The sequence below is a fragment of the Callithrix jacchus genome, chromosome 3 (assembly GCF_049354715.1).
Source record: "Callithrix jacchus isolate 240 chromosome 3, calJac240_pri, whole genome shotgun sequence".
NCBI classification, from domain to species: domain Eukaryota; kingdom Metazoa; phylum Chordata; class Mammalia; order Primates; family Cebidae; genus Callithrix; species Callithrix jacchus.
This window is the reverse complement of record NC_133504.1, coordinates 153,018,233-153,031,169: the sequence shown is the minus strand read 5'-3', so window position 1 is coordinate 153,031,169 and position 12,937 is coordinate 153,018,233. Positions and strand designations below refer to the sequence as shown.

At 48.7% G+C, this 12,937-nt stretch overlaps 1 protein-coding gene across 46 annotated transcripts in view; it reads right to left on the bottom strand.

Annotated features, from left to right (window-relative positions):
• The window catches only part of APBB2 (amyloid beta precursor protein binding family B member 2), a 476,200-nt gene that overhangs the window by 15,667 nt on the left and 447,596 nt on the right, over positions 1-12,937 (bottom strand). For all 46 annotated transcript variants that reach the window (XM_078367318.1, XM_078367300.1, XM_078367293.1 and 43 more), the window contains 2 exons: positions 3,386-3,500; positions 267-354 (listed from right to left, as the gene is read on the bottom strand). In XM_078367318.1, the coding sequence (XP_078223444.1) occupies positions 267-354; positions 3,386-3,500 (203 nt within the window). The remainder of the gene's footprint in view (positions 1-266; positions 355-3,385; positions 3,501-12,937) is intronic.

Here is a 12,937-nt window from a genome sequence, read left to right as displayed (position 1 = left end):
AATGAAATGAAAACAAAGGCAAAAACTAAAGACAATATTCTTTAAACTTGTCCAATGACAACAAAACTCATCCTGGTTTTGTGGCTAACCCTAGTGATGCCAACCCTGTGTCTCTGTGCGACCCAGCGTACGGGCTCAACTCGTGCTTGCTGAGTTGAGTGTGCTCTTTAAGGAGACTTGAAAGGCCAGAGAACTATCTGAGAGCCTTCAGTCCTGGACCAGGAGAGACAGGGCCATAATGAAGACAGGAGGGGCTGCTGACTTACCTTGCAAGGGGACGTCGAGGTTCGCATTGGTCCTCTCCTGTAAGGAGCTGCAGGCCAGGGTTTTGGCATTCTTCCGTTCCGCCATAATCTAAGGGAGAAAAAGCACAGCTTTGGCTCGTGGCTTCAAGCCCCCATGTCTTCAGCTATCCCAGCCTGTAAAGCGTCTAAGTCGATTTCACTTCCAAGTTACATCAGCTGTAGTGTACTACTGCCTGATCTCCCACCCCTGTGTCTCTGCTCATTTTCTCTGGGAATGATAGGTGAACAACTATTCCTCAGAGTAGCAGTTCCCAAGTGCTTGGAATGGACTTTTCACATTCACCAGGCTCCCATCTCTACTAGAAACAACCCAAACAAATCTCCCTGGTCATACACAGCCCCTGCTGGCCCGTGGTGGTCAGCAGCACCCACAGCAACGGCTTCTTCCAGTGCTGCCAAATGCCACCTTTTAGAAACGCCTTTTAGGGCTGTGAAGACAGAGTACACAGGTTCAAAACACACCTCTGTCATTTACTAGCTGTGTGTCCTTGACCTTGGGCAAGTGACCTGACCTCCTGTGTCTCAGTTCCTTGACTGCACATGGAGGTGATAACAGTACTTGTCTCAGAGGACAGTTCTGAGGATCACGAGTGGGTTTGTCAAGCACAGAGCAGGCCCAGACAGCGTTAAGTGTTCACAAACGTTCACAAATGTTCCCTGCTGATATGGTTTGGCTGTGTCCTCACCCAAATCTCATCTTGAATTGTAGCTACCTTAATTCTCACGTGTTCCGGGAGGGACCTGGTGGAGATAACTGAATCATAGGGGTGTTTCGCCCATACTGTTCTCTTGGTGGTGCATAAGTCTTATGCAATCTGATGGTTCCATAAGGGGTTTCCCCTTTCGCTTGGCTCTCATTCTCTCTTGCCTGCTGCCACATAAGACATGCCTTTTGCCTTCTGTCATGACTGTGAGTACTCCATGGCCATGTGAAACTGTGAGTCCATTAAACCTCTTTTTCTTTACAAATTATCCAGTCTTGGGTATGTCTTTATTGGCAGTGTGAAAACGGACAAACACACCTGCCATTTCTGCTGATAAATTGCTTCTCTGCAATGAGAGACACTGATGTCTGCTTAAGAGGAAAGCACTTTACACCCCTCTTCTCCGCCAGTTACAGAGCTGTGGGTTTAGGGACTGAAAGCCCCCACTTTAGTGACCCCAAAAGTAACTCGGATCTTCATTCCCAGACTAAGTTTTCCATTCTAAGTGGAGTGAAAGTCATTTCTACCTCAGACCTCCACTCTGCCTATCTCCAGATGCGTGCCTGGGCCAGCGAGCAAGGAAGCTGCCGATGAGAATAAAATCAAGGGTTTCCTGTGTACTTACTCTGTGAGGCCATGTTCTGAGGGCTTTATGCTAGAATATGAGCTCCATGAGGGCAAGGACTTTTTTTTTCTGTTTTGGTCATTGCTCTCTCCCCAGTGTATTTGATGGATGGTGCCTGGCACATAAACGGCATTCCTCTCTATGTGTGGCATGAATGAACGAGAAACAAAACCCAGGGAGCAGGCTGCAATGCTGCAAATGCGCAAGTCCCCATAACGTGAGTCAGAGCGGCCGACTTGAGAGCTCTTTCCCTTTGAGGCTGGGGACAGCTCCCTGCCCTGTCCCTCCCTCAGCCGGCTTGTACCTCCTGGTCAGGTAACAGGCTGGGCCAGCCCATGGCCTGGGTTGGGTCTTGCCGGCTCAGGAGGAATCGTGGGAGCGAAGCTGGGTTATAATGTCAGCCTGAATCAGAAAGGTGATGTTCAATAGAGGGGATGGTAAAATCCTGCATTTCCATTCAAGAAATTAAGCAAGTCTGGGGAATGGAAAGGCCTGGCTGAAGGAAGCTTGTACCAGTGTCTTGGGGGTTTGGCTGCCACCATGTGAAGAGAAATCAGGGGCAATGTGGTTGCCAAGAACATCAAGCATCCCAATAGTATATCCTTGGAGGTCAAGCAGCCCCTGGTCTGCTCTCTGCTCACTTTTAGAATACCATGTTCATCTGGGGATCCAACCAGAGTATGCCCAGAAGACGATGGTTAGGGGCCTGGAACAGCCATGTGACCCAAAAGTGGCTGCAGAGATGGGGGTGGAGGATCTGAAGAAGGAGGAAGTCAGGGGCAAGAAGATTCAATGACAGATGCTTGTCCAGAGCCTGCCTTTAAAACACACAACACATGGTGAAACACGGCAAGGCTTCAAGTGTCTGAAAAGCTGGCCAGCAAAGAGAATGGAGGAAGCTTTCCCTGCTGCTACAGAGGGCAGATCTCCAGTCAGTACCTAGAGGCTCCAAGAGGAAGATTTCAAGTCAACATAAAGACGAAATCTCTAACAGCCAGAGCTGCTCGGTAATAGAACCTCCTCCTGAAAAGTAAGGGACTCCACCTGTGGGAGTCCATGGGCGTGCAGGGCAGAGGGTGGCGGGGGATGTCTGCAAGGGGGCGGTTATGCTGGCGGGAGCGGGAGGCTGGACTGGTGACACCAGACTGTTCTCATTCTGAGGCTCTGTGACTCTGGTTAAGGAAGCAGAACCCTTACTAGTGTGAGACAATGGCCGCATTCTTGCCTAGAGCTAGAGAGGGAGCTTCTACGAGCCACTGTGTGTCCTGGGGAAGTTGATGTGTTGATGGCACCGCCCAGAGCTCTCTGCATTTGCAGAAACCCGGATGGTTTCTTGCCACCCTCCTTTCCTGTAGTCTTTTTCTCTACCTGCATTCGCTCTCAGGTCAGATGGCCCCGCCCCCGGAAAATTTGCCTTGACTCCTTTTCCCTGTTTTCAGGGCTGTACATATCTCTGCCATTGTTTTTGCCTATCTGAGATATACATATCTATATCTATCTATGTATGTGTGAGTATGTATGTATGTATGTTTTCAGGCTGCGGGAAGGACTATGGTCTATTCATTCTGTGTAGATGGAGTGCTACTTAGAGCGATGCCTGGCCTACAGCAAGTATACTTTAATGACTCTGGCTGAATAATCTGCCTGCTTCTCAACTGCAGGTCAATGTACCCACCCCACCACCCTTCCACATCCCTTTATGCAGTAAGAAAAAAAGAGAGAGGCGGCCCACACTAGCCTGACCCACTTACCTTGGAACAGATTTCGTGGAGGCTTGTGGCGATGGCTTTTGCTGGTGTGTCACATCGAAATACATGACATTTCAAAATTCTTGTATCTTTGTCTCTTGCTACATAAGCAAAATCCCTGTGCAAGCAAAATGTATCAGTGTATTAGTAAAACAAGCTACTTACCAACACATACTTTAGTTATGAAGTTAACTGAGCTAGCAGCCAGCGTGTCAATAGTAAACAATGTATACAATGTTTAAAAGGAACATTAAATATCAACAGCTTCCTATCATATCTTTTAGGAATATTAGAAATTCTTTTCTGAGTAAAATACCTACAATGGGGCCGGGCGCAGGGGCTCATGTCTGTAATCCCAACACTTTGAGAAGAGAAGGTAGGATAATTGTTTGAGGCCAGAAGTTTGAGACCAGCCCAAGCAACATAGTGAAACCACTGTCTTAAAAAAAAAAAAAAAAAGCCAGGAGCAGTGGCGTGTACATGTAGTCCCAGCTACCCTTGAGGGTGAGGTGGGAGAATCACTTGAGCCCAGGAGCTTGAGGTTTCAGCGAGCTATGATCATACCACTGCACTCCAGACTAGGCGACAGAGCAAAACTCTGCCTCTAAAAAATTTTTTTAAAAGGCTGGCATGGTGGCTCACGCCTGTAATCCCAGCACTTTGGGAGGCCGAGGCAGGTGGCTCACCTGAGGTCAGGAGTGTGAGATCAGCCTGGCCAACACAGTGAAACCCCATCTTCATCTCTACTAAAAATACAAAAAACTAGCCAGGCATGGTGGTGGGTGCCTGTAATCCCAGCTACTTGGGAGGCTGAGGCAGGAGAATCATTTGACGAACCCAAGAGGCAGAGGTTGCTGTGAGCCGAGACTGTGCTACTGCACTCCAGCCTGGGCAACAAGAGTGAAAACTGTAACTTTCAAAACCCAGTTTGTTGAACTCTTGGAATCTCTAACAACCTTTAGTGAAAACTGAGTTTCACAGAACCCTTCTATCTAGTGTAATAACCAGTGTTATGATTAGAAAAGAGAAAAGGCTTGAGGAGAGCATGAATCGCATGATGAGATAATGATACAGACATGGCGCAGCAGAAGCAAACAATAGGCTCTGATGTGGAAACATGTGCACAAACAATGCATCAGCCCACAGCTGACTGAGACAGTTGAAGGGCAATCACAGGGAGTGTCGGAACACAAAGACACCGTGGACGGCAATCCTTTGATTGTGTTAAACACTTCTCAGACTTCAGATCTCAGGGCGACAGCAGCGGCGCATTATTTATTGCTAGCTTAGGGACTTTGGTGAGCATGCAGCTAGTGTGGGGTGTTCGCTTTTGTTCTACTGATAAAAGGATACTGACTGTGACATTACTTGGCTTCTAAAGAAACATGCGGTAAGGCTGAATTTCTCAATGTTAACACTGGAGGACAGTGGTTTAAAGATGGAAGTGTTAATATATATGAACCCAGCTTTACCCATGGGGATTCACAGTGATTTATCTGCATCTGATGCTAAGCCAGGATATTATCTGGAGATATAAGTGGAGATGAATTTATTTTTAATGATTTCTCTTAAGGTAAGACCTGGCAGCCTTTCCATAGACTATGATGGAGTCTTTCCCCAAGACAGCCTTGGGAAGGGACAGGGATTTGCCATGGCAGGCAACTGGCCATTGTGAAGGTCTGGTGGGAAAACGCTGCCTGGCAACCTCACCTCGCCACACCCAGGCAGCCCTGCAGCAGGGCTCCCTAAGCCCAGGATCCAGCTCAGAGGTGTCTTACCTGACTGCCCTAAGACACTTTAACCACGGGCTGTCCACGCCTGACGTCAACATTTCTCCTTCCAACCTTCTCCTGCTTCCTCATGTTCTAGCTCGGTGTCCTCTAAGTCTAGAACCGGACTCGCCTGCCTCACCTGCCACACCCAATCTCCACGTTCATCCTGTTTCACCTCCAGGAAATTTCCAGCATCCATCCCTCCGTTTCCAGCCCTCCCACCATGCAGCCATTCTAAGCCAGTCCTTGCCTCCCTGCCTGAGCTCAGGCTGTCTCCACCCGCTTGCCAGGACTTGGCTAAAGCTGGGGGAGAGCCTGGAAGGTTCCTCGCACACACAGTGCATACACCGGGGCACTGCGAGTGTCTGAGTGCGTCTCCCCTCAACACTCTGTGGCTCCATGAAGATGACTGTGCCTAACTCATCCCCAGCACCTAGTCCAGGCCTGGCTACCACTGGTACTACTAAGTGTTTGCTGGCTGAGTGGAAGTGCGGGCCTGTGGCTGAGTACACTGTGAGCCTGCTGCACACATCCCTCCTTCTTGTTGACAAAGTTGGCCTTCGGTCAGGCCTGAATGGCTTCCATGACTGGGCTGGGAAGTGGGTTGGGGCAAGGCACTGGGCCCAGACTTTGAGGGGTAAGCAGTCTTCACACTGTGGTCCTGAGGCCTTCCCATCCAGCCTCAACCACCATCAAGGCAACACATAAGAAACCGACAGAGGACATCCCTTTTGGAGATCACACTCAAGGGACGCCTTGCTTCTGGTCCTCCTCCCTAGATGGGTCCCTCAGAAATATGCCACGTCTCCCTGCACATGACTCCAATCCTTCCAACTTCTATATGCAGCTGCCATGTTCCTGAGGCCAAATCTCCCCAAAGCTCCCTGTGGTCAACCACACAAAGTCCAAAATCTCTGGCTGGATTTTAGGAGTTCCAAAATTTGTCCCATCAACTTTCCAGCATGTTCCCCCAACTGCACAGCTCCCCCTGCTGCTCCAGAAGAGGTGGGTCTTGGTGTCTGCTCACAGTGGTGTCTTCCCTCACGTGGTCACCAGCGGCCCTTCCCATACCATCCCCTGCACGCCTGTCTACTCAGCATGGCCTGGCTCCACGGCCTGCCTGGTACTCTGGCCCCAGGACCCTGCTTGTGTCTAAATGCCACAAGTATTTACATTCTGTGCCACAAAGAAGAAGAGGTCTTTTCGCCATATCTTTTATAGTTAACGTATAGGTGTCTGTGTCTGTCCTCTAAGAGATAGCAGCAGACAGGAGGGCGAGGCATTGAGATTCTGGCCACCCACCTTTGAGTTTCAGCCCTGTTCCACTTAGCTATGCAACCCTGGGCATGGAATCTGACCTCATCTTTAAGTGAAGGGGTTGAAAAACATGATTTCCAAGTCCCTCGCCAGCTCTGACATTCTCCGAGAGAAGCTTCCAGGATCCATCAGCCTCTCCATGGTGGCTGGCAGGCCCCAGAGTGCAACATCCCAAGGTTACTGACGGGGTGGGTGGACAGGCCCTGGTCAGTAAGCAGTGGATTATTCCTGTCGAACTTCAGCTGCGTGCCCTCTGTGCCTCGGTTCTCTCACAGGCAGCCCTTTAGGCTTAACTTAAATCATGATTATTAATCTTCACTTTCCTCTAGTGCAGAGAAAGGTGACCGGTGCCTTAAGGGCAACCATCTGGAACCCACAGCTTCTCCAAGGAGAAACTTAGCAGCCTCGGGCTTTTTGGAGAGGGATTCTTACTATTTTTTTTTTTTTTTTTTTTTACAGCTACTATCTGTTGTTTCTTCCCAGGTAGAGGCTAATAAATTAGGGAGGCAGAAATCTGCCAGTCTATGATGGTGGGTGAGTCTGGTAACTAACCCTCCGCAGGTTTCATCACTTCCCAGGATAAAACAGGTGCCTTCTCACCGTGAAGGTCAAGAGATGTGCGCATCTCCCATTTCACTCTCATGTAACATATCCTGAGTCATCCTAAAACAGCTGAGAGCCCTAAATACGGAGATCTGTGAGAGGCAGTGAGGCCTTTCTTTCAAGCCTGGACCACAGACCAGTGGAGCGACTTCATCTGTGCACGATGAAATATACAACCTATTAAATTTCCTTATGATTCAGAAGGAAATCCAAGCATCACTTGTCTGTGTGAAAAGCTTGGCTTTTTGGCACCTGACTTCTTAAAAGGGCTGCTGCAGGAGAGTCATAATCCCTCTACGCATCCCAGGAACCTGTGGCTGTGTTTCCTTACATGCCAACAGGGGCTTGGCGGATGCGATCAATGAAGGATCCTGAGATGCGGATTATCCTGGACTCTCTGGGTAGGACCAATGAATTCACAGGAGGAAACGGCAGGTACCTTCTTCATAATGAAAAGAATAGGAGGCAGGTGCCAAGGAATGCAGGCAGCCTCAAGAAGCCAGAAAAGGCAAGGGAACAGATTCTCCCCAGAGCCCCTGGAAGAAACACAGCCTGGCCAACACTGGGATTTGAAACTTCTAACCTCTAGAACTGAAAAAGAATCCATTGGTGTGGCTTTAAGCCACAGGGTTTGTGGTCATTTGTTACAGCAACAATAGGAAATGAAAGCAACTGCCATTTGGATTTTATGGTGTGATATTAAAGACTGTTATTTTAAAAAATATTCAGTTCATTACAGGCCGGGCGCGGCGGCTCATACCTGTAATCTCAGCACTTTGAGAGGCTGAGGTGGGTGGATCATGAGATCAGGAGATCGAGACCACCCTGGCTAACGCAGTGAAACCCCATCTCTACTAAAAATATAAAAAATTAGCTAGGCATGGTGGCATACACCTGTAGTCCCAGCTACTCGGGAGGCTGAAGCAGGAGAATCGCTTGAACTTGGGAGGCAGAGGTTGCAGCGAGCTGAGATCACACCACTGCCCTCCAGCCTGGGCGACAGAACAAGACTGTCTCAAAAAAAAAAAAAAAAAAAAAAAAAAATTCAATTCACTTCTACAAGTCTACAGGCACCTTCTAACTGGTATTATATATCAGGCACCAGAGAGGCAAACTCAAACATATAAGGTTCCAGCCTTGCAAGACCCTGTCTAACGTTACAGACGGGCAGTGAGGTTTGAGCTGCTGCTTTAAGTATAAGAAGGACCTCATCAGGGTAAGAAGGCAGTGGATGGTTCAAAGAACATGGAAATGGGTATGAGCAAAGGCACGGAGGTCAGAAGGCCCAGCGAGTGCTTGGGAGAACTCCCGGCCGCCCTATGCATACGTCCTGGCACTGTGGTGAGGCACAGGTGCAGCTGCAGGGGAGCTGTGCAGGAGTCTGTACTCAGTCTGCACAGTGCCTCGTGTCTTGCCAGCACTGGCCCTTACTCTGAGCCATCCCAGCCTAGCAATATTACAGGTGACCCCATGTGATTTGTTTAGTGGGACAAAGCATGCCAAGGGAAGGAGACTGCTGGGGGCTACTGTGGTGGTCCAGTACAGGAGGATGAGCAAAGTGCAGTCTGAATCAGCATCTATGAGAACAGGGCGGAGGAGACAGATGGAAGAGGTGCTGGAAGGACGGCTGGCAGGAGTGGCAGATGTGTGCGAGATGTGTGGATGAGGGAGAGGATTCAGAATAATTCTGGGGTCCCTGCTAGGACAGCTAAGTACCCCATCACTGGAGTGGGGGAGGGAAGAGGGCCCATTTGGTGCAGGAAACTGATGAGCTCCAGGGTGGACAAGACATCTGGGGTGCTTGTGCTTGAGGTCCGTCACCAGGTGATGAGGCCCACCAAGCAGGTGGGTGCTGGGACCCTGCGCTGAGGCCTGTGGTCTGGGCAGGAGACATGGATCAGGGAGGCAGCTGAAGTTGGGGAGCAGGTGAGAGTGCGGAGCATGAAAAGACAGAGCTGGCCGGGCATGGTGGCTCATGCCTATAATCCCAGCACTTTGAGAGGCCACGGTGGGTGGATCTCTTGAGGTCAGGAATTGGAGACCAGCCTGGCCAACATGGCAAAATACCATCTCTACTAAAAATACAAAAATTAGGTGTTATGCACCTGTCATCCCAGAGACTCAGGAGGCTGAGGCAGGAGAATCGATTGAACCTGGGACGCAGACGTTGCAGTGAGCCAAGATCATGCCACTGCAATCCAGCCTGGGTGACAGAGAGAATCTGTCTCAAACAAAAACAAAAACATTAAAAATTATGTGGTGGCTCATGCCTGTAATCCTAGCTACTCGGGAGGCTGAGGCATGAAAATCGCTTGAAGTCAGGAGATGGAGGTCGCAGTGAGCCGAGATCGTGCCATGCACTCTCACCCAGGCAACAGAGCAAGACTCTATCTCAAAAACAAACAAACAAACAAACAAACAAACAAAAACCCGACAAAACAAGGCCTGGTGACTGGGGAAGAAGAACATTTAGAGGTGTCATCGAGGCAGGAGGTCCAATGAGAAGGTAGAGAAAAAATAGCTGGGGAAGAGGACGGGAAAAGCCCAGGAGAGGCTGGTCCCAAAGACATCAAAGAAAAGGGGCTCCGGCAAGGGGCTCGAGAACTTTCCAGAACAGCAGGAGACAGAGCCCGTGCTCTTAGCCACAGCGAGGTCTGCAGTGACCTGGAGTTCGGGGCCCCAGGCTGAGGAGTACAGGAGTTAAAAGAACAGAGTTCATCCCTCTCTCTTTTCTGTTTTTTACTCTTCTCCTTCTGGAACTTTCCAAACACACATAAAAGTAGAGAAGATAGTAAACAAACTCTACATCCCACCAGCTGGGTTCCACAGTGATCGAAGGGCCCAATTGTCGCCAATTAGTTTTTTACACAGTTGGATTTTTTTCCCAATCCCAGTGTTATGATGCTAAATGCCGTTATGGTCATATGTAAAAGCAATGTAATATTTCCTAGATTTTCTCGTATTCTGAAGGACATAAGAAATTGCTTTGTAGTAAACACACCTCCACACTCAGAGTATTCCTAACAGACTGGGCAAACCTAAACTGGCGCGATCAGCTCAGACTGAGCATGTGAGCTGGGAGGAAAGAGTGTGCCGGGTGCCACACGGCCAACAGGTGTCAGGCAGCCAAGCAGGCAGGGCCTGTAGCCAGCTCTGTTGCTGCATGGGACACAGGCGGCTGGCGCCTTTTAGGAGCCTTCACTTGGGGAGCTGAAGAGGACTCTCCTTCTGTTAGCACTCCCGGCTTCCAGCGCACCAGGAGGGTCCCATCTCAGAGAGATGGGCTGGGAGCCATACTCATTAACTGGGTGCCTCACACTGCCACGCAGGCTCCAGGCTTCAGCATCTCATCTGTAAAACCACATAGCTGGCCCAAAAGATCTCCAAGGGCCAGAAAGAACATAGCTCCCGGGTTTTCCAACAACTTGTAGATTCCAAGGAACCTGTGATTATCTGAAATTCTATCACCTGCAATCATCAGACACGCTCTGTCTCACACTTGGCAGCAAGACCATTTTGCCCTTTGCCCAGCTCACGCCATTCCCTAGCCATTTACAAGGCTAGGCCAGGAGCCATCTGCTCCCCATACATAAAGTCTCACTCCACTGAATTCCTGTAGTCATGAGAATTATTGCATTTTCTTTTAATAAGCCAGGAAGTGGAAGGCTGATAGCTGTAGTTTCTTGTGTCTCTTCTTTAAATGGTGACAGAAGCTAGTACCAGGAATCAAGTACGTGCTGCCACCGGCTTACTGAACCCTGGTGTTTCCAACTCTTTTTGTTCCTGTCTTTTTTGCTGTCCTCCTCAGTAATCACGCTCCCAGAGGAACGGCCTAGCGTTTTGCTGGAGAAAAATGTCAGTGTTAAGACATCGTATCTGACAGCCTCAAATTTCTTAATAAAGAAATAAAGAGGACCAAAGATTGCTTTTATATATTCTCCATTATAAAGCATTCTAATCACCCGTAGGGGCTTACTCCATCTTTATAGAATAAATGATTCTTTATTCAAGTGGGCTCAATTTTATTTTATTATTATATTTTGAGACAGATTCTCACTCTGTCACCCAGGCTGGAGTGCAGTGGCATGACTTCAGCTCACCGCAACCTCCACCTCCCAGGTTCAAGTGATTCTCATGCATCTGCTTCCTGAGTAGCTGGGATTACAGGTGTGCACCATCACGCCTGACTAATTTTTGTATTTTCTGTAGAGAAGGCGTTTCACCAGCCAGGCTGGTCTCGAACTCTTGAACTCAAGTGATCCGCCCACCTCAGCCTCCCTGGCAAAAGCAGGCTCTATTTTAAAAACCAGCCAGAACTACTGGTTCTCTCCCTAAATCTCTCTTTTGCAACTCTCTTAAGGTAAATGGAATTTGCTTATGTGTTTACCTCTCTTCAAAAGGACATCTACAGACCTCTTAGCTGTGACTCAGGCTAACTTTTCAAAGACCCTTTTATAGCAGGTGGTACCTAGAGTATTTCCATGATAGAACATCTTGTTTCTTTAATAAATCAGCCTGTTCTCTTGGTAGAAAGCTCCACTGAATAATGTGTGTGTGTGTGTGTGCGCGCGCGCGCGTGTCTGTGCGTGTATCTGTGCGCGCGTGTCTGTGTGTGTATCTCTTCTTAAAACATTCTTATATATTATCTTTCATTTTATTTTTTTGAGACAGGGTCTCGCTCTGTCGCCCAGGCTGGAGAGCAGTGGTGCAATCACGACTCATTGTTGCCTCGACCTCCTGGACTCAAGTGATCCTCCCCTGTCAGCCTCCCAGTAGCTAGGACTACAGGTATATGCCACCACACCTGGTTCAAAATATATTTTTTCTAAATGATGAACTGAACCTTGCCTCCCTGTAAGTTTTGCTTGTAGGATCTTGTTACGCTTTCCCGAGTGGCACAGAACAAGCTGACGTCGTCAGCTGCATAAGAGCCCATGTAACTGGCGGGAACTCACCTGTCCTTTTCTGTTAGATTCACTTTCCACTTAATCTCTCACCAATTCTCTGCTGTTGGGATTCCTTACCAAGCGTCCACTATTAGATAACATCTTTCACATCACTCACATTTGCTCAGGTCAAATACATGGCATGCTTTATGCAGGGACATTGTAAAGGCTGGCACGCAACAAATGGCATTCAATAAATGGGGTAGGTAGCACATTATAAGTGAAGAAAAAGAAGTCAACCAGAAAGCATACTTTGAAATACCATCTCCTTATCCATGAGGGATTTTTTTTTTTAAATGGAATCTCGCTCTGTCGCCCAGGCTGGAGTACAGAGATGCCATCTCAGCTCACTGCCACCTCTACTTCCCGGGTTAAAGCAATTCTCCTGCCTCAGCCTCCTGAGTAGCTGGGATTGTAGGCATGTGCCACCACACCTGGCTAATTTTTGTATTTTTAGTTCAGACGGGGCTTCGCCATGTTGGCCAGGCTGGTCTCGAACTCCTGATCTCAGGTGATCCACCTGCCTCGGCCTCCCAAAGTGCTGGGATTATCACTACCACCTCTGCCTCCCAGGTTAAAGCAGTTCTCCTGCCTCAGCCTCCCAAGTAGCTGTGACTACAGGTGTATGCCACCATGTCCAGCTAAGTTTTGTGTAGAGACAGGGTTTCATCATGTTGGCCAGAATGGTCTCGATCTCTTGACCTCATGATCTGCCTGCCTCAGCCTCCCAAAGTGCTGGGATTATAGGCGTGAGCCACCATGCTCAGCCAAGGGACATTTTAAATAAATATTTGCACTCATAGGAATTATACTAAGACTTGCTAAAATGTACCCAATGACCCTTTCCTCCCAGCGTATCTTTCTCCTGCTGCTATTTGCAAAGGGCAGGTCCCATCTGTAAATAACGATAAGACAGC